Genomic DNA, 21,037 nt, shown 5'->3' with positions numbered 1-21,037 from the left:
GGGGCAGAAGCGAGAAAGAGGCAGGGTGGGGGCTTGGGGGAAGGAGTGGAATGGGAGCAGGGGCAGGATGGGGATGGGTCACTCGCTGCTGATGGCACCATGCCCCCCACTAAACCCACAGGCTGTTCTGGACCCTGCATCCCCCTGAAGCGTGGGACCCCCAAAGTGTGGGGGCAGTTACCCCAGTCCATCTTATAGTCCAGGGCAGCCTGGGAGGTTAGTGGGGGGCCTGGCGCCGGCAGGAGCAAGTGACCCAGCTTCAGCCCACCCCCGATCCGCCCCCATTCATCCTCTTTCCCCAAGCCCCTGCCCCTTTCTGGCTTCCACCTCCTCCCCTGAGCGACGCTGAGAGCCAGTGGGGCGGGCTGGGGCCAGGTCGCTTGCTGCTGCTGACACCAGGCCCCCCACTAACCTTTCAGGCTGCCCTGGACCCCACGTCCCCCTGAAGCATGGGGCCGCGCAAAGCGCAGGGCCCGGAGCGATTGCCTCAGTGACAACCATCAGCTTACTGAGAAATAAACCTGGTTAGCTAGTAAACATGTTTTCTTTTTAGTTGCATAGACCAGTTTTGCTGCTGGGATTTTCAAACTTACAAGTTGCAAACAGACCAACTGACAAATCTCAGTCACAGCACATCAGAGCAGCCACGCTCCTCGCCCTCAGAGGTGCTGCAGCCAGAAGGTAGCTGTGTGGGGGCTATTGCAAGTGAACCTGGAAGGACACTAAATTTGAAGGTGGGGGCGTCACTGACTGTCACCTGAATGAGAGGGCAGCTCTGAATGACGGAAAGGAGAGTCCTCACATGTGTTCCTGCAGCAGGAGGGGTCAGGTCAGTCAGGGAGCGGGAACTGGGGGCCTTAGGGAGTGAGTGGGGGCTGTATGTAGGCAAAGGTGGTCAGGGGGCTCTGGAGGGCTGTGTGGAGGGTTGGGACGCAGTGGGGGCTGTGAGGGTAGTCAGGGGGTCTGTGTGGAGGCAGAGGGGGCTTTGGACGTGAGTGCGGGGCTGGGTGGGGGCAAAGTGGGCGGAGCTATGTGGGGCACTAGGGGTGAGTGTGGGGGAAGGAGAGGTTGGGGGCAGGGGGCTCTGGGGATGGGGCTATGCAGAGGCACTCGGGGTCAGTGGGGGGCTGTAGGGGGGCTAGGCGGAGGCATTAAGGGTGAGTGGGGGGCTGTAGGGGGCCAGGGCTAGGCGGAGGCACTAGGGATGAGTGGGGGCTGTAGGGGGCCAGGGCTAGGCGGAGGCACTAGGGGTGAGTGGGGGGCTGTGGGGGGGGGGGCTAGGCGGAGGCACTAGGGGTGAGTGGAGGGGCTGTAGGGGGCCGGGGCTAGGCGGAGGCACTAGGGGTGAGAGTGGGGGAGGCTAGGCGGAGGCACTAAGGGTGAGTGGGGGGCTGTGGGGGGGGCTAGGCGGAGGCATTAAGGGTGAGTGGGGGGCTGTGGGGGGGGCTAGGCGGAGGCATTAAGGGTGAGTGGGGGGCTGTGGGGGGGGCTAGGCGGAGGCATTAAGGGTGAGTGGGGGGCTGTGGGGGGGGCTAGGCGGAGGCATTAAGGGTGAGTGGGGGGCTGTGGGGGGCCAGGGCTAGGCGGAGGCACTAGGGGTGAGTGGAGGGGCTGTAGGGGGCCGGGACTAGGCAGAGGCACTAGGGGTGAGTGGGGGGGGGGGCTAGGCGGAGGCACTAGGGGTGAGTGGAGGGGCTGTAGGGGGCCAAGGCTAGGCGGAGGCACTAGGGGTGAGTGGGGGGGCTGTAGGGGGCCAGGGCTAAGCAGAGGCACTAGGGGTGAGTGGAGGGGCTGTAGGGGGCCGGGGCTAAGCAGAGGCACTAGGGGTGAGTGGAGGGGCTGTAGGGGGCCGGGGCTAAGCAGAGGCACTAGGGGTGAGTGGAGGGGCTGTAGGGGGCCGGGGCTAAGCAGAGGCACTAGGGGTGAGTGGAGGGGCTGTAGGGGGCCGGGGCTAAGCAGAGGCACTAGGGGTGAGTGGAGGGGCTGTAGGGGGCCGGGGCTAAGCAGAGGCACTAGGGGTGAGTGGAGGGGGGGGGGCTAGGCGGAGGCACTAGGGGTGAGTGGGGGGGCTGTAGGGGGCCGGGGCTAAGCAGAGGCACTAGGGGTGAGTGGAGGGGCTGTAGGGGGCCGGGGCTAAGCAGAGGCATTAAGGGTGAGTGGAGGGGCTGTAGGGGGCCGGGGCTAAGCAGAGGCACTAGGGGTGAGTGGAGGGGCTGTAGGGGGCCGGGGCTAAGCAGAGGCACTAGGGGTGAGTGGAGGGGCTGTAGGGGGCCGGGGCTAAGCAGAGGCACTAGGGGTGAGTGGAGGGGGGGGGCTAGGCGGAGGCACTAGGGGTGAGTGGGGGGGCTGTAGGGGGCCGGGGCTAAGCAGAGGCACTAGGGGTGAGTGGAGGGGCTGTAGGGGGCCGGGGCTAAGCAGAGGCATTAAGGGTGAGTGGAGGGGCTGTAGGGGGCCGGGGCTAAGCAGAGGCATTAAGGGTGAGTGGGGGGCTGTAGGGGGCCGGGGCTAAGCAGAGGCATTAAGGGTGAGTGGGGGGCTGTAGGGGGCCGGGGCTAGGCAGAGGCACTAGGGGTGAGTGGGGGGCTGTAGGGGGCCGGGGCTAGGCAGAGGCACTAGGGGTGAGTGGGGGGCTGTAGGGGGCCGGGGCTAGGCAGAGGCACTAGGGGTGAGTGGGGGGCTGTAGGGGGCCGGGGCTAGGCAGAGGCACTAGGGGTGAGTGGGGGGCTGTAGGGGGCCGGGGCTAGGCAGAGGCACTAGGGGTGAGTGGGGGGCTGTAGGGGGCCGGGGCTAGGCAGAGGCACTAGGGGTGAGGGGGGGCTGTAGGGGGCCGGGGCTAGGCGGAGGCACTAGGGGTGAGGGGGGGGGGTTTGGGGGGGAGGCTAGGCAGAGGCACTAGGGGTGAGTGGGGGGCTGTAGGGGGCCGGGGCTAGGCGGAGGCACTAGAGGGGAGGGGAGGGGCGGGGGCCCTAGGGGAGCCGATCACGGGCGCTGCGGAGCCTGTGTGGCTCTGTCACTCCGGAGCCGTTGGGGAGGGGCGGGTGGGGGGTTGTGAGCGCAGCACGGCGGCGCCCGCGCCCCGGGGTCTCGCTCTCGCGGGGCGGGGCTTGTGGGGGCGGTGGGGTGAGCGCAGCGCCCCCTCCCCCACGGCTCAGTAGCGTCACTCACAGTCTCCGCCTCCTCAGACCCTGCCCAGCCAGCAAGAGCCGCAGCGCCCCTGCCGCTGCCGCCATCGTCGTCTTAACCCCGCCCCCGCCGCCGATTGGCCCAAAAGTAGAGCTCCGAACGAAACAGCGCAAACGCCCGCGCGCGCTGATTGGCTCGTAGGAGGGGGCGGTGTCGTCACGTGGGTCCCGCTTCTGCCCGACACGTGGGCCCGAGGGTCTTCTGGGGGCTCTTTGCCTTTCTGGGTTGGGACACAGGATCCTGGGCCGCGAACGCGACAAATCCCCCCGGCCGGGCCCCGCGCCGCCCCGCCCCCCAGGGCTCCTTGCCCCTGGCCGGCCCAGGGGCGCGCCTCGGGTCCCGCTGTGCTCTGCGCGGCCGGCGGGCCGGGCCTGCTCCGCTCCCTGCTGCCCCCCCTCCCCCCACCGTCGCCTGCCGGAAGCGCCATGGCTCTCCCTCCTGCCGCAGCCGCCTCCCCTGAGGAGCGGGGCAGCGAGCCCCAAGCCTGAACCGGGCCCCCTGGCCGTGGTCTCCTAGGCCCCTCGGGATTTCCCTACCCCCCATCCCCCGAACTCCCCCGTCCCCCCAGTGTCAACTAGTTACTAGTGTTGTTAAGTTAGTCGTTTTCTAGCCGCCCCACAATTTCAGTTTGTGGGGAAACACGCAGCGGGAAGGGGCAGCGCTGTGGGGCTGATGGTGGGTCCCTTGGTGCCCTTGAGGTTGCGGCCACAAAGCAGGTGCTGCTAGGCCTGGTCCACTCACACCTTGGTACCGTGTCACTGGCTTGGCCCCTCATCTGGAGCTTGTAGAGGTGTTTGAGCCACTCCCAGTGGGTCCCCTGACCCCGCCTCATCGTGTGGACACAGCTCCAGGGGGTGACATGCCCTTATGAGCCACGGCTTATTCCCAGCCTTCATGGCAATAGCAAGCATGGTGGTGGGTACAGCTATACCCTCCCAGGACTTGTGCTGCTTCAACAATACCCCCCTCAAAGCAGCGCTGCTTCCTGCTGCAGACAGGCCTGCAGTGACAACATGTAATTAGCGGAGAAACAAAGGCTTTGTCTAAACCACTATTAGGAGCCCTATTGTAGTTGGCTACTGGTTTTCTGCAGCGTGTGAATCAGACCTGGGGCTGGATGACATGGGGAGGTCACTTAATCTTTCCAACTCAGGTCGACTTACAACACCACACTAATTACTGCAGTGATTCATGTCCACGCTACTCTCTTTCTGTCGAGGGTGCATGTCCTCACGAGGAATGCTTCCGCCGACTTAGAGGGGCAGTGCGGGGAGCTGAGAGCCTGCCCAGAGCCTGACTGCTCCCCAGCTCTTGGCTCCCCACTACTGGGACCTCGGCTGACCTCCCCCAGCTCTCTGCTCCCAGCTGCAAGGTCTGCGTCCATGGTCCGGGCAGCTCCTGGGAACCTCAGTGCAGTCGCTGAACTCACTCCCAGCTCTGAACCGGGATGTGCCTGCCCAGCTCCCTACTCCCAGCCAGGCTGTGGCCTGGGATCCCCACTGGGAGCCTGTTGGCTGCCCCAAGGCTCTCAGCTCCCCTCAGCCACCCAAACTCCAGGCATGGAACCAAGAGCCTGGGGTGCAGCAGGGCTCCTGGTGGCAAGGAGCATCTGTGCAGCACCAGGACTCCACACGGGGAGCCTCCAGGCAGCAGCCCTGTTGTCAGCAGGGAGCCAAGGAAGCCCCATTCTGGGTCAGACTTGGACTTCCAGGCAGCAGCTGGGCTGGAAGCCAGGGAGCAGCCAGGCTCGGAACGGGTTGGGCCCAGCCCAGCTGGAGCAGGGAACCCAGGGTCAACTAGGCTCTAACTGGAGTCCCCCACCTGCCCTGGGGACAGCTCTCTTGTCAAGTTCATGGCTCCATGCATAGAGTCCTGAAATAGAAAAGAATGACAGCCAACAGCTCATGTAAGTAATGCAGTGTACACAGTCTACCCGGACACTGTTGCCTTAACTACACCAACATAAGCCCTATGCCTCTCTGGAGGTGGATTTATTATGTCGATGTAGTAGGGCACTTACATTGGCGGGAGCAAGGCTGTAGTGTGTACACTGACATAATTAGGTCGACGTAAGCTGCCTTATGTCGACCTAACTCTAGTGTAGACCAAGCCTCAGTTTCCCAACTGCAAAATGGGGATAATACTATGTCCTTTCTCCCCATCTTTGGCTTGTCTTGACTATTTAAATCGGAAGTTCTTTGGGGCAGGGATTCTTTTAACTGTGGGCCAGATTCTGTTACTAACATTTAGTAGCACATGGCTCCACAAGCAGTCTTCTTGGGGCCATTTGTGGAGGAGGGCATGAATAAGGGTGAAAAAATCTGCCCTTAAATGTATGTACAGAGGCTAGAATAAAGGGGCCATGATCTAGAGCCCTGCAACCCAACCCAAACCCGATAGGACCTGACTACAAGTGTCAGGTCCAGGTTGCATGGGAAAGCAATTGGCCCCTTTCAGCTCGGCTTTCCTGCTTATGGGGTCAGCACAGTGGCGGCTGTGTGACCCACTCATCCCAGCTGCCACCAGCTCATTGCTCTGTGTGTGCTGCAGAGTGAATGTGCTGAGAAGTTGCAGTGCCCTTCACTCTGCAGCTCATATACAGTGCAGCAGGGGATGGCAGACAGCACGAGCAGGTCATGAATCCACCACTGTACTGACACAATGGGCAGGAGGCAGCAGGGGCACTGACTCAGGTTCAAGGGGAAGGGTTTGGTCGGGTCAGAAAATGACTTGGTTGGGTCGGCTGGGCTTGGGTCTGAGCTGGGCCTAACTTCTCCCCTGATCTCAGCTGGAGCCTGTAGGTTCTACTGCAGTACAGCTAATCATAATGGTGATGAAAAAGGTGTCTGCAGGCAAACCTAGTTTACACCAGAAAAGGTTTACTAGTTATACTGGCAAACTCCACTAGTATAGGCGCAGTTTACACAGGCAAAAATGTTTTTGCCAGGATAGCTTATACCTGTTCCTGAGTAAAATAAGCTATACTGGCAGATTTATGCCAGTTTAGCTGCATCCAGGCTAGGGCTTAGAGTCATAGGCCTGGTCTACACTGGTGGGGGGGATCGAGCTAAGATACGCAACTTCAGCTATGAGAATAGCGTAGCTGAGGTTGACGTATCTTAGATTGACTTAGAATCACTTACTTCGCATCCTCGTGGCGCGGGATCGACGGCTGCCACTCCCCCGTTGGCTCCGCTTCTGCCTCTCGCCCTGGTGGAGTTCCAGAGTCGACAGCAGAGAGATCGGGGATCAATTTATTGCGTCTACACTAGTCACGATAAAGTGATCCCCGATAGATCGATCACTACCTGCGGATCAGGTGGGTAGTGTAGACGTGGCCATAGAAATACAGGACTGGAAGGGATCTTGAGAGGCCATTTAGTCGAGCCCACCTTGCTGGGGCAGGTCCAAGTATATGTAGTCCATCCCTAACAGGTGTTTGATCAACCTGTTCTTAAAACCCGCCAATGACGGGGATTCCACTCCCTTGCCAGTATAGCAATGTCATGAACAAAATCATTCCCTTAACCGCCATTACTGGCAAACGTCACTAATGTAGACCTGAGCTCCTAATGTTGATAACACTGGTTCAGCTGAAACAGTGCGAGCAATAATGCAAAATAAGGGATAGAGAGCAGTTTTGCACTTCTCAGGTCTCATAACATTATATTAATGCTATATCACTAGGAATAAGGTATTTGTACAACTGTAAAGAAGGGTTATGGGGACTGACCGAAAACTATTGAGATAATACAGAACTGTTAATGACCATTGGAGGTAAAAGTAAATTGTTTTTTATAGGAATCCATGCTTTGAATATAAAAAGAAATGACCTCTTGCTGCCTTAGGATGACTTCAGGCTACTTCATATCGGTGACCTCTTGATGTTCATTTACTTTGATTTCTTAGCAGTCAAAGAATGATGATTTTGATTTTGATTTTCTGGATACAAGTGGATGCTGTCCTTGGTTTATTGTGTGAAATTGGGAAATAGATATCTGTCTACATCAATCCTGGAAATATTTGTGTGTCTCCCTGAGATGGGAAATCACTTTTGATGGCCAATGGCATTAAAGTTTCCTCTGGTGAAAATGTAACTTTGGGCCTGATCCTGTAAGGGGCAGAGTGTTTCCATGAACTTCTGAGCACATTCAACTCCCATTGACTTCAGTGGGGGTTGAGGGTGCTCAGCACCTTGCAGGATTGGGCCCTTTTAAGAATGACCTCTTCACATGGAAGATTTCAAGTTCATTGACTGACTTACATGATTTGCTCAGTTTACAAATGCTAATATTTTCCCATACTTTTCAGTTCTAGGTCAGCAATGATTATGAAAATTAAGCTGCATTCTTATTCTTTTTTTACAGATTCTGGCTGCTAACAATACATGTCTTTTATTGTAATGATCTTTTCCTCCCATCCTCTGCCCCAAGCCAGAGCCCCATGAGTGAGCAGAGTATTAACTGCAAAGGAATACAGCATGATCAGCTTAAGTTAGGTTGCTTGTAGAAAACAGGAGGAAAATTAAAATGAAGCCTTCTGAAGGATGCATATTATCAGTCATTTTATAAAACAAGGAACCCTCTCTTACCACTACTGCCATCTCCCTGAGCCTCAAGCCCCTGCAACTTGGTGCCTGCAATAGCAGAATGCATCCTTCTCCACTTGTAGGGAAAGGAGCCCCCTCTACCACCATCTTACTGGACTGGAATATCCCTGCAGTTTTAGACAAATGTGACTTCATAACACTGCTGGGAACTTCTAATAAAAACTAAATGATGGTAGAAGAAGAAGGAACAGGCAGTGAGGCACTCTCTCCCCCACTCCCTAGAATACGCACAACTTACTCTTCTCTCCAGACAACTGATCTAAACCAGCGGGGCGGGCCTCCCAGGGGAGGAGTGGGAATGTGTCAAGGGAGGTGTGAGCTGTGTGCATTTTTTTTTTTTAAAGAGCTCCAGTTGTCAGTCCCGGGCAGCTGGGCTCATGCAGAAGGGCCGCGCACACCCCGGAGCCCTGCCACCAGGGGCTGGCAGTCCAACCCCACTGTCCAGGCTTGGGTTCTCCTTCCCTCCCTGCATCTCAGTCTCTCACCAGGAGGCAGCCTGAGCTGGGCCATCCTCTCCCCCGCCCCCACCTCAAGCCCTCACCTGGAGGCAGCATCAGGGAGACAGCAACAGTGCAGAAGTAAAGGTAGCAATGGGGTGCTAAGTCTGCTGTGAAAAGTGATATTGACAAATATCATATTTCAAATTACCACCCCAACCTTATTTCTGCACTGCTGCTGATATGGCACTGCCTTCGGAGCTGGGCAACTGGCCAGCAACTGCGGCTCTCCACTCTGCCTGGGCAGCAGTATAAGTACTTGTGTGGCGGAGAATCATGAACTACAGACAAAGAATCGTAGAACTGTAGGACCGGAAGAGACCTTGAGAGGTCATCTAGTCCAGTCCCCTGCACTCAAGACAGGACTAATTATCATCTAGACCATCCCTGACAGGAGTTTTTCTAACCTTCTCTTAAAAATCTCCCATGATGGAGATTCCACAACCTCCCTAGGCAATTTATTTCAGTGCTTAACTAACCTGACAGTTAGGAAGTTTCTCCTAATGTTCAACCTTAACTGCCCTTGCTGCAATTTAAACCCATTTCTTCTTGTCCTAATCTCAGAGGTTAAGGAGAACAATTTTTCTCACTTCTCCTTGTACCAGACGGGGGCCAAACCACTGCAAAAGAGCTCTATCCTGTTCCAAGCTGGACAAATGGTCTCCCTACTCCAGGGGGAGTTGAGTGAAAAGATGGCTCTGACTGGCCCCCATTTTGCCCCCTCACTCTCGTACAGCAGTTCCTGGGGCTTTGGTTTCTTCTGCTCCTTCTAGCTAGAGTTGCCTACCTGTAAAGAGAGAATAATCATGCTTTCTTTGCCTGTCTTGTCTATTTAGATTGTAGGTTCTTTAGGGCAAGTACTATCTATTACCATGTGTTTGTACAGGGCTTAGCACAGTGTCACTCTGAGTTTGCTTGAGTGGTCTCTCATTACTATTGTAAGACAAATAATAATTCTGTTACCTCTTACAGGGGTTCCCCTGTATACACTGGGGTTGCGTTCTTGAAAAGGGCAATGGATACCAAAACAACATATCCTGGGGAATTTTTTCCCCGTAAGAAATAATGGAATAAGAGGGGAGCAGGGGGATGCATTTACAACTTCACCACACTTGCCTATGACAATGCTCTTTTCACCTAAACAGTGTCCCTTTTTACAATGACAGGTTATACAGTACACATTTTACACATAAAACATTGAATAAAATAATGTAGGACCCTAATAACACCAGCTGGTTCAGAGGAAGGTGCAAGAAACCCTGTAGCAAACAGCTACAAGTCAGGCTTATGTCCTGGATCTGGACGATTTCTATTCCCTCGTTATAGTTATAATGATGTAATTGTGGGTGTTTTCATTATCTATATAAAGGTGAGGTTTTCAAAAGTGCTTAGCATTGGCCTAACTGCTCCAATTGACTTCAGTGAATTGACTTCAGGGCACTTTTGAAAATCCCACCCTTACATGAATAATCCTTTTTTAAAAATATCCTAATAAGTTCTTGGCTTCAGTAATGTCCAATGGCCATGTGTCCCACAGGTTAATTTTATGTTGTATAAAAATATTTCCTTTTATGAATTTTAAATGTTGCCTTTCAATATAATTGAAACGGTTTTTTTATTAAACTGGTTTTTGTGTTATGAGAAGGGATAAATGGGGTAAACTTATCTTTTTATAGACTATTCATTATTTTATATCATGTTTCCTTTTATTCACCTCCTCTCTAAACTAAATAATCTCAATCTTTTTGATTTCTCCGCATACAGAAATGTTACCATGCCTCTAATTATTTTTATCAGCCATCCCTGGGCCACTTCTACTTCTGTTATATTGTTTTGAGGTCTGATGACCAGAATTGACTACAGTATTCCAGACGAGAGTATACCTCTGATTTAGATAGTGGCATCCTAATATTTTCTGTATTATTTTCTACCTCATTCTTTATACATACTCACATTTTGTTTGCTTTTGGACTTCTACTGTACACTGTGCAGATGTTTTCATTGAATTTTACACTGTGAGGCACAGATCTTTTTCATGAGTGCGAACTCTTCATTTAACACCCAGCAATACAGATGAGTAGTGTAAACTGTTCTTCAGGGGTTGATTTTGGAATGCACTCCCCCACCTTAGTCTGTCAGCGCCCAGATAGAATCATAGAATCATAGAGTATCAGGGTTGGAAGGGACCTCAGGAGGTCATCTAGTCCAACCCCCTGCTCAAAGCAGGACCAATCCCCAATTAAATCATCCCAGCCAGGGCTTTGTCAAGCCTGACCTTAAAAACTTCTAAGGAAGGAGATTCTACCACCTCCCTAGGTAACGCATTCCAGTGTTTCACCACCCTCCGAGTGAAAAAGTTTTTCCTAATATCCAACCTAAACCTCCCCCACTGCAACTTGAGACCATTACTCCTTGTCCTGTCCTCTTCTACCACTGAGAATAGTCTAGAACCATCCTCTCTGGAACCACCTCTCAGGTAGTTGAAAGCAGCTATCAAATCCCCTCTCATTCTTCTCTTCTGCAGACTAAACAATCCCAGTTCCCTCAGCCTCTCCTCATAAGTCATGTGTTCCAGACCCCTAATCATTTTTGTTGCCCTCCGCTGGACTCTCTCCAATTTATCCACATCCTTCTTGTAGTGTGGGGCCCAAAACTGGACACAGTACTCCAGATGAGGCCTCACCAATGTTGAATAGAGGGGAACGATCACGTCCCTCAATCTGCTCGCTATGCCCTACTTATACATCTCAAAATGTCATTGGCCTTCTTGGCAACGAGGGTACACTGCTGACTCATATCCAGCTTCTCGTCCACTGTCACCCGTAGGTCCTTTTCCGCAGAACTGCTGCCTAGCAATTCGGTCCCTAGTCTGTAGCTGTGCATTGGGTTCTTCCGTCCTAAGTGCAGGACCCTGCATTTATCCTTATTGAACCTCATCAGATTTCTTTTGGCCCAATCCTCCAATTTGTCTAGGTCCCTCTGTATCCTATCCCTGCCCTCCAGCGTATCAACCACTCCTCCCAGTTTAGTATCATCCGCAAATTTGCTGAGAGTGCAATCCACACCATCCTCCAGATCATTTATGAAGATATTGAACAAAATCGGCCCCAGAACCGACCCCTGGGGCACTCCACTTGACACCGGATATTAAATTATTAAATTAAATTAAATATCAAATTAAAGATATTTTTGTTCTTGTGTAGCTGTATCCCCACACCCAGCACAAGTGTGGGGATACAGCTACAAAATCCAGGCATGCTACAAAACCCATCTTTTCCTTTGCTTTAAGGCTGTTGAGGAGGGTGCTAATGTGGCTATCTATATATTTGGGCAGCCCTTCATTTATGTTTATGTTGTGGTTTGTAATGTATAGGGTAGGCACCCAGGGCACTGAGTAGACACCCATCATATATTAAACGTTTAAAGAAAACAAATAAAATGAATTGTGGTGTCCATCCACCTCATTTAGCTCTGATCTTGATTATTCTAAATAATATTATGTCACCTGCAATTTTGAACTGTCCTTGTCCAACCCTTTCACATATCACAGATGAATGTAATAAATAGCACATTCCCTAATACAGGTCCCTGGGACACCCCAGTGTTAACCTTTTGCCATGTTGAAAATTTATCATTCAGGTCTACTTCTTTGCCTATCAAGCAATGCTCAGTGGCAGAAGGTCACAGGTCTGCTCCATGATTTGTACTGGCTGCCTATCAGTTTCCAGACTGAATTTAAGGTTTTAGTTTAAATGCTAAATGGCTCAGAACCTATTTGAGTGAGTTTCCTACTCGTGCCATTCTGCTGTAGTTGTAATCAGTGGATGTGCTTGACCTGGATCCCTTTGATTTAAGGGAAAGGGGGCTGGCAGTGGAGTATTCATTCTCGATAAGGGCTTGTCAATTCAGGAACAAACTCCCCCCACACACCCATCTCCCATGGGCCCAAAATAGCCCTGTTTTGCTTACCTTCATGGAATGCTGTAAGGTGCATCTATCTGCATGGTTGGATTGGTTTTAATGGGGCTATAAATGTGGGAATGGGAATTTGTGTTCTGTTCCCCATTTAATTTAATACTTTGTTTTTATTATTTATAGCAGGGGCACCTAGAACCTGGGATGGCTCCCTTTTGTACTTTCACATACATTTAAAGAAATTAAATAAAAATAGGAATACAATTGTCTCTTAGCCAATTTGTAATATATGACAGTACTTTTCTTCTGACCCCAGGAATTTCATTTATGTTGAAAGCTGCAGTCAGTCCTGTTATGATCACTGAGATTTGAACATTACCTGTTTCCATGAGGAAGTTTCAGAGTAACAGCCGTGTTAGTCTGTATTCGCAAAAAGAAAAGGAGTACTTGTGGCACCTTAGAGACTAACCAATTTATTTGAGCATGAGCTTTCGTGAGCTACATCCGATGAAGTGAGCTGTAGCTCACGAAAGCTCATGCTCAAATAAATTGGTTAGTCTCTAAGGTGCCACGAGTACTCCTTTTCTTCATGAGGAAGTTGTCCATTAATGCTACTCTGGATGTCCCTGTACCATGATCCAGTTTAAATCCTAATAACAAATGACACAATATGTCAGAATATGTTATTTGTTGCTTTAGATCCTTTGTCACTACTTTCTAAGTCATCTACCTAATGAGAGAGGGTTTGGGACTGGGCAGTAGTTGTAGAGATTTCCTGCATCAAGAATTGTTTTCAGGGTTGGCTAGCTATTTTCAGGACCTGACACTGGCAGGTTCACATAAAAGAAATGTTGATTGATTGTTAGTGGTGGGTCTGGTTGGTCTCTCACCAGCCAAGAAGAGCAGAGATCTGCTTTATGGCAGTCAGAGAAATTGATGTTTCTTGGTTTGGTTTAGAATTTTCTGTGTCAGTGAAGTCATCCTGTATTCCGCTGATTTTTTAAAATTTATTTTCTTCTAAACAGATTAAAACCTCCTTGAAGCAATCCATCTTGATTTATACAATCCATACTGATTACTTTTTAAACTATTTGGAGTACTTGTGGCAACTGTGATAGTGAGAATTGGGGCCACAAGATAAAAAACGTGGGTGCTTAGTAGTTGAGGAGGACAAGAGAGGGTTGGTTGGGGGGAGAGGGAGTTGCAGGGAAAAAGCTTGAGACTCCCATGTTCTGAAGTCTGAGGGTCTTTTTATAATAATGTTAGCTTGCAAAACTGCAAATACCATTTTGGGTGAGGGGGTCTTAATTTGGAATACTTTGGCTTTTTTAGCTTGTGTCACAAACATTATTTTAACACCTTTAAACATAATTCATTCTAGGTCTTTAACATTACATTTTGTTGAAATGTTAATTTGTATTTATGTACCCTCCCCTTTTATTCCAGATACCTCTCTTTCAGTAAATTTTACAATGCTTTTAAATTTAAGGGTGCTCATTAAGGTTTGATTCATTGTCGCATGCATTGAAACAGTGCAGGCAATCTTCAGACTGTTGACACTGCAACATTATGTTTCCTTTTGCTATTACAATGGATCATATAAATGTTCCTCTGCAGATCTTTAACTCAATATATTGTGTCACTGTGGAGTATAGATCTCTTAATCTACTATTATTAAAATAGTGGATTAAGCAGCTCTTCAGGATCAGATTATGTTCCATATGTAACAAAACAGTGTAGTTGGGCTTAGTATTCATTTTACAATACAAAAAACATTTTAACTATTCTAGCAAGGACTGCTTGAAACTGATATAACAACTTATAAGACACTTACTAATGTATTTGATCATTGCATTTCCATTTTGTTTCCTGTCAAATCAAAGCCTATAACTGTGTCTGCGAAAAGTTAAACTGATTAAATCTGTATTATTTCTTACAGTATTTATGAATATACACTTATACAAGAAATAATATTTCAACACATATACGAAAATAGCATAGAGCATAGCAATCGGTATGGAAAGTACAATTGTGTGTATATAACTCTTTACAATAAGACATTGTTTTAAAAAACACAAAAAAAATTGGAAATAGATTAAAAAGAGGTTACAAAGTTTTATTCAGTAACCTGATTTAGTCAATTTAACCCAGAGCGAACTGGAAAACAGAAGTATTTTTCCATGCAATTTTTTTTCTGTCAACGGTCTTTTTGAATTTGTCACCACAACATGTCAGCCATGTGTTAAAGTCCAGCTGACTAAGATAGTCACAGTTTTGCCAGAATTATCTTTAATGCTATAGACAGAAGGTTGTCAACAAGCCTTTTCAGTGACATCTCCAGACTAGTTCAGAGAACAGACGATTAGAGGATTACCAGGCTGCTGTACATGTCAGCTGGGATCTTCAAAATCTCTTCTATGAAGGACCAAATCTGCAGCCAGAAGCTGTTTATGAGATGGAAGAGGGTGGGGGGCAGGGAACGGCATTCATATAAAAGGTATAGATGTGTCACTTGGTTTTGTTTACAAGTCTGCCACCGATAATTGTTTCTAAAGCCCTGTCTCTATCTGGAAATTGAACTCTTGCTCAACCATTAATAAAAACAGTTTAAGTGCTAGTGTGAAGAGAACACAGTCATTTGCAATAACATTTTAGAATGCTTGATAGAGATTTGATATAATCAAGTCATTTTTTTCAAGAAGGAACTTGTCAGAACCAAAGTTCAGCCATGCTATAAATGACATTGAAATCAGTTGTATTCGGTCTTACACTAACACTTAAGCTGTTTTCAACTCCCGTTCCATGCGCACTTACTGTTGAAAACCATTGTCCACCCTGGTTCACTTTCCCATTACACACATGACATACTTTTATACTGGAAAGGCTAACTGCGGTCTAGATAGTTCTATGTAAAGTAAATAAAATTAAGTCTGTGAAAGCTAAAATATTAGAAATTTCTCTCCTGTTGGACGATACCTCATCTCATTAGGCCCTGACGTATGCAAGTTTGAAGATCTACTTCCCACATCTTTTTAACGCCTGTGCATCTGATGATGTGATTTCTAAAGAACAGGGCTGCACAGATGCTTTTGAGGGCCCGACACAAAATGGGAAACTGAGGTCTCTACCCTTTCAAAAAATATTACTACTGAGGGGAGGCTGAGAAGGGGGAGAGGGGTTGGAAAGACAGCCCACCCGCATTAACCCCCGCAGCAGTGACTCCTGTCTCGTGAGTGCGCCAGGCATTATCACCCCACATGCCAGGTCACACCACCACTCACTCAAATTTAGCCCAGCTGCCCCTCCCACTAAGATGCAGGGATGGCCAGGCCAAACCTGAGTAATGCTGCAACCCTGCATTCCAGGTCACAATGCCACTCAATTTAAGGCGCCCTCGCAAATGGGGGACCCGGGGCAAACTGCCCCTTCCCTGCCATCCTGGAGGCCCTGTTAAAGAAGCTTATGAAATCATGATGCAGATGGGCACAACTTGTAGAAGTTGTGACACCATGTGTCTGTGAAGCAATACTCCAAATACAGAGATGAGTTACATTCTGAAATGTTTGTTCTGCCTGCAAATTATGACCACTTCTACAGCAAACTCAGCTGCCAGATAGTGGTTTTCAAAATGGAAGCATTAATATTTTTAAACTTAAGTTGTAGGTCTGTAGGGATTGTGGAAAGATAGTTGAAAGTCTTGAAGTTAAGCTCTGAAGGATGTTGTATTCGAAGACTCAATCAGGTCTCTGAAACTTGAACGAAAATTTTGGAATAAAGCTTGTGAACTTTGACTAGTACTTATCCCCACACAGCTTTCTAAGATGGACTTTCAAGAAATACTCCTGTTTTTACTTAATCCTAAACTAAAAGCTTGTAAAACTTAGTTTTTAACTTTTCTTCATTTTTAAACCCTTTTAATTTAGTCCTACGCTGCTAGCATTTTGAGTACAGCCACTGCTAGCTTCAAATCATTACACTCTGTAAAATACTTGCTTTGATGTAACATAAGGATAAATGAAAGAGACATTTGAAGAAGCCTTAGAGGAGTAACTGTGGCATACCCACCACTGTATCATACTTTTCATGATACTTTAAACTTCTGAAATCCCCATATAACATTTTTAAACCCCTGTTCTCCCTTAGTAGCCCCACCCCGTGGTTAAGGGTGCTAAAGGGCTTAGGGATCAAAGCCTCATTAAGACGCTCTCAGTCTTGCGGAGCAGACTGTTAGGCTCAGCACATGGTCCCCCATACAAACAGACTGCACTACATACTTCAGTCAAGAAGCAAACACAAACACACACACTGGTAATTAAGGAAGGGGAAAGTGGGAGCTCACGAAGGTCACTTCCTCACTCCACCCTGACAATCACATTTATGGTGACTTACATATTCTTATAGACACTATAAGTGCCCAGAATTTAAACAGGTGGTTTTTGACAAATCACAATAAATATGATAGGACAGACTGCAGAGAGAAATAAAAATAGAAAAGCATCACAAGTAATATTTCAATTAATTTAATAATGAAAAAGATAACAGGACTGCCTAAAAATACCCTGCAAGTAGAAAATTCAGAGTAAACTTATGGGCCCTTCTTTATTGAGGTTAAAAAAAAAAAAAAAAAAAAAAGCAGCAAACTTGTAGTAAATCTCAGGTAACTGATTTTCTATTACAGAGTGAGGCCTTGACACTTCTAAGAGCCAGAAGCCCGGCAGCAGTGAATGTGCTGCATTCAGCCAGTCACCCAGCCAGGGCTGCAAACACTTCAGAACTCCGTGCAGGTCCACTTCTGAACCCACCCTTTTATTTGTGAACTGAAAACATGGACAATGGGCACGTAGACCAGGTTAGCAGAACACTTAATCTGTACTAAAGCTACACCGTAAGAGTGAAAGTTATATTTCATACAAACGGGCTCTTGTGTAGCTGTATCCCCAGACCCAGCATAAGTGATAGTTCAGCCATGATGTTACAAATTAGTTGTTGCTAGCTTTGGTAGTTAGAGATTTTTGGTTAAAAATATTTTCAAAAATGTAGTGTCTATAGTAAGTAGTAATTCAGCGTATAAAGGAAATATGTTGAAGGTAAAAATCTACATTAACAGAAAGTTCTGGTAAGTTAGGAAACAGTTAACTCTGCTCCGATGGTTTATACTAACTTGTAAGCGCTTTTGCCCACAGGTGATGCTAGAGCACTTGGTTAAGGATAAGACAGAATCTAAGCTGCGCATTTTTAACAAGTGCTGGAATACCGTAGGGCTGGAAGGATGAACTGAAATTCAACCCTACAAGTTTAATTTATAGTATTCCAGTATTTTGTGGCATGTCTGACTTCCACATGATTTGAGACTACCACATTCTCTCTGCAACAGGGGTTAGTTCCCAGTGCTTCTGATAAAAATGAAAGGAAGCCTATAGTGGACAACTGTAGAACAATCTGTCCACAGGAAACGTTTCTTGCGAACTCCCCATAAAAGCCTTGTATAAGAGACCAAGTGAGGTGATGATGGTGACAATGAATTCCGGAGGTGGTGGTAAGCAGACGACAAGCAGGGAATAGACAGTCACACAGGGTATGGTATAAGGAAGACAGCAGAATGTTGAAAGAAAAGAAAGGAAATGGGAGATGGATTGTAGGGAAGGGTAGTGTTTAAGTGAGATTTACCAGGGGAGAGGTATCTGTGTAGCAATACCTCTTTTACACCCTTTTCTGCAAGCATCCAAAGGGTATAGTGTGAATGAATAATACACGTTAGTTGAAGCCATTTTGCAGCTGGATTAAGAAGAGGACCTTGTGAGAGGATGTCCAGTCGCCATGGAAGCTGGAGCGGGGAATTCCAGTTTCTGCTCCAACAGGTCAGAGATCCAAGGTCTCCTTGGCCACTGAGGAATTATAAGAATTACTGTTGCCTGGTCTCATCTTATTTTCTGGTCCACATACCTCAGTAGTGGAAAGGGCAGAAACGAGTAGAGTACTGGGGTTCCTAACCCATTTCCCCCCCGTTGGAGTGACAGCTGCTTTGGTGGGGTGGGGACCCCAGCTGCCTGTCTCTCTCACAGCTACCGTACCATACCAGAATCAGGTAAGGAAGGTGGGTGCAGGCTGGGCACAACTCACCCTCTGGAAAGCCTAGGAGGCTGCCTTCCACATAGGGAGGATTTAACCCTGTGCCTTCTTGGCTGCTCTATGTCTGCAAGGAACAGAGGGGCCCACAGGGAGATGCTGAAGTGGAGTCAGAGGGAGGGTTATACACCTGAGGGGTTAACTGACCAAGGGAGGAGAAACATTGGAGAGGGAGAGGTCTGCTCATACCTGCCCAAAAGCTGGGCTGAAACAGTTCACATGGCAGGGTAAGGACTCTTTCTGTGGATCCCACCACTGTTTGCTGTCATGCAGGCTGGGAATCTGGAGATAAGTAGGAGCAGAGTGGGGGTGGCCAGAACACGCAGATCCAAACAACTGATCTCTCTCTGTAAAGCTGCACAGAAAGGAAAGCAGCCCAGATGTTCAGAACTGTGGGAGATAGTGGGTTGCAGATTAAGATACCTGTGGCTGCTTATATGTAGCTGGACATATAGAATCAAAATACCAAGCAAAACATACACCTGAAAACTGTACAGAGAAACTACCTCGATGTAGAAGTAGCCTCTCTCTAATTCAGAGCAGAACAAGTTTCCATTATGGAACTCTATTTTAACCATCCCTATACCGGCTTGAAAAATGGGTTTGGCTTGAAGATTGCTTTCAGAGTTCAAAGGAGAATTTTGTATTTCCTTCAAGCTTCACAGAATCAGTTTGTGCCCACCTCACTACAATTTGACAAAGATTTGAAACTGAGTTTTGTCCAACATTGCTTTGTTTTGTGATAGCTCACTAGCTTGTTCCTACTCCTTCAACCTTTCCATTCAGTTAAGTTGCCCGGGAACCCATGCATTGGCTACATTTCAAAACAGCCTGACATTAAGCAAATTTGAATTTTTGTTGTTGTAGATAAGTGAGGACCACATACTGTTCCCCCTAATTTCAATGGCAGTTACGGCACGAATGCTACTCCAAGTGGCATAAAGAGTAAGGTTTTTTTTGCTGTTTACTTCAGTAGGTACAGGTGTATGAGCACACTGTTTTTTCTAACCTGTGATCAGCTACCCCAACAGAGACACTTCCATAACCGTGAACTAATCTCCCGTTGTCTCACATGCAGAACCAAATATTTTGGAGCAGTGGACAAGGGTTCTAGTCCCAGTTCTTCCAAGTATGTTATTAGGGAGACATGGTATATTCACTAGAGTAGAGCGATTTTGATGCCCTGTAACTCCAAAACATAGCGTCGGCTTTCAGTTATTTAGACTTAATCACATTGAGATGTAGAATTTGTTTTGAACTTTGGAATAAGTTAAGTCTTGAGGTTATACAGCTCTAAAATGGCTTTTTTTGAAACTTGTGATGCATTTAACTTTTTTTGGGAGGGACTTATTAGTCCACTGAAATCAAGTTTTCAAAGTCTGAAACTGATTTTACAGGCAGTCTCCACTTTAAAACACATATTGCACATTGTAAGGCATTGATTGTAGCATCAAACACACAGAGGCATTAGGTCATACAATGGACTTTTAAGAGCAGGAGTAGTAAAAGGTTTAAGAGGTTGTTATTTGGAAACTATACTATTCTGAAAAAAATTATAGTGATCAGCCGCAAATACAGTGTCTGCATACATACTGTCAAGATTACTTCACTGTAACATCACACTTCCATTAAACTGAAATTCTCAAGAAAAACCAATCATAAGTAGTACTGATCAAAACTTGGGAGTTTGCATTTTGCAGCAAATTTTAACATTTCAGTTTGTTTTAATTCAGACCAAACAATTTTTCTGATATTTCCCCTGAACTCAAAATTCCATGAGATTTTCATTTTAAAAAACAACCAAACATGGCGTTGTTTCCAAAGTAAGGTATGCTCTGTAGGATCCCCTGCAGCTACTCAGGGCTCATCTACACTACCACTTAAGTCAACAGGAGTGTGAAAAAGCCATCCCCCAAGTGACATAAGTCACATCAACTTAAAATGGTGTCTGCATTGCACTATGTTGGTGGGAGATGCTCTGCCACAGGCATAGCGTGTCTTCAGCAGACACACTACAGCAGCATAGCTGCATCGGTGCAGCTGCGCTGATGTAGCACCGTAGTGTAAATTAGTCCAGACTGAAATTGACATGATTTGACAGATTTGCCCCTGTATGGTGCACATAGCATGGTGAAAGTGACCTGGGTTCCACAGAAGCATACTACTTTTGATGAACTGGCATTTTTGATGGAAAACTGGTTTCACTGGCAAATTTCTGATGGGCTCTACTTTTAAATATTTTAGAAAAAAATCTTTCCATTAATACTTTTAAATTATCCATTTAAAATATACCTAAATCAAAGTAACAAAATACATAAACAATCCAGGGATCAGAGTTAGGATTATGTTGTGACAAGCCAAGTATTTATACTTTTAAGTAAATACTGATTATTGTTGTGGGCAGAGTCCAATTTCACTGAATCAAAATGTCTGAGTTTTGTAGATGTGATAGGTATGCACACTTGTCACTTTGCAAATATATCCAGTTTCATAAATGAAGATTTTGGGGGGTCTGAATAGTTAAGAGTTCAGAATTAAGCTCTAACCAGATAAACCAAGAATACAAAAGTTACCCAAACTTGTGTTTTTCTGTTTTTGAACAAAAAACTTGGAAAAGTGCTTTATCTTAAGTAACAAGGAATCTGGTGGCACCTTAAAAACTAACAGATTTATTTGAGCATAAGCTTTTGTGGGTAAAAACCTCACT

At 47.5% G+C, this 21,037-nt stretch overlaps 1 protein-coding gene across 2 annotated transcripts in view; it reads right to left on the bottom strand.

Moving 5' to 3' along the window:
• CLYBL (citramalyl-CoA lyase) overlaps positions 1 to 3,231 on the bottom strand; it is a 230,756-nt gene extending 227,525 nt beyond the window's left edge. For both annotated transcript variants that reach the window (XR_013345626.1, XM_077813002.1), the window contains exon 1: positions 3,166 to 3,231. Coding sequence is in view for 1 of the 2 variants with exons in the window: in XM_077813002.1 (XP_077669128.1) it covers positions 3,166 to 3,230 (65 nt within the window). In the remaining variant the exon portion in view is untranslated. The remainder of the gene's footprint in view (positions 1 to 3,165) is intronic.
• Between the last annotated feature and the right edge of the window lie 17,806 nt (positions 3,232 to 21,037).

The sequence above is a fragment of the Eretmochelys imbricata genome, chromosome 1 (genome assembly GCF_965152235.1).
Source record: "Eretmochelys imbricata isolate rEreImb1 chromosome 1, rEreImb1.hap1, whole genome shotgun sequence".
NCBI lineage: Eukaryota > Metazoa > Chordata > Testudines > Cheloniidae > Eretmochelys > Eretmochelys imbricata.
The sequence above is the reverse complement of the archived record's forward strand: the minus strand, read 5'-3'. Positions and strand labels throughout refer to the sequence as shown.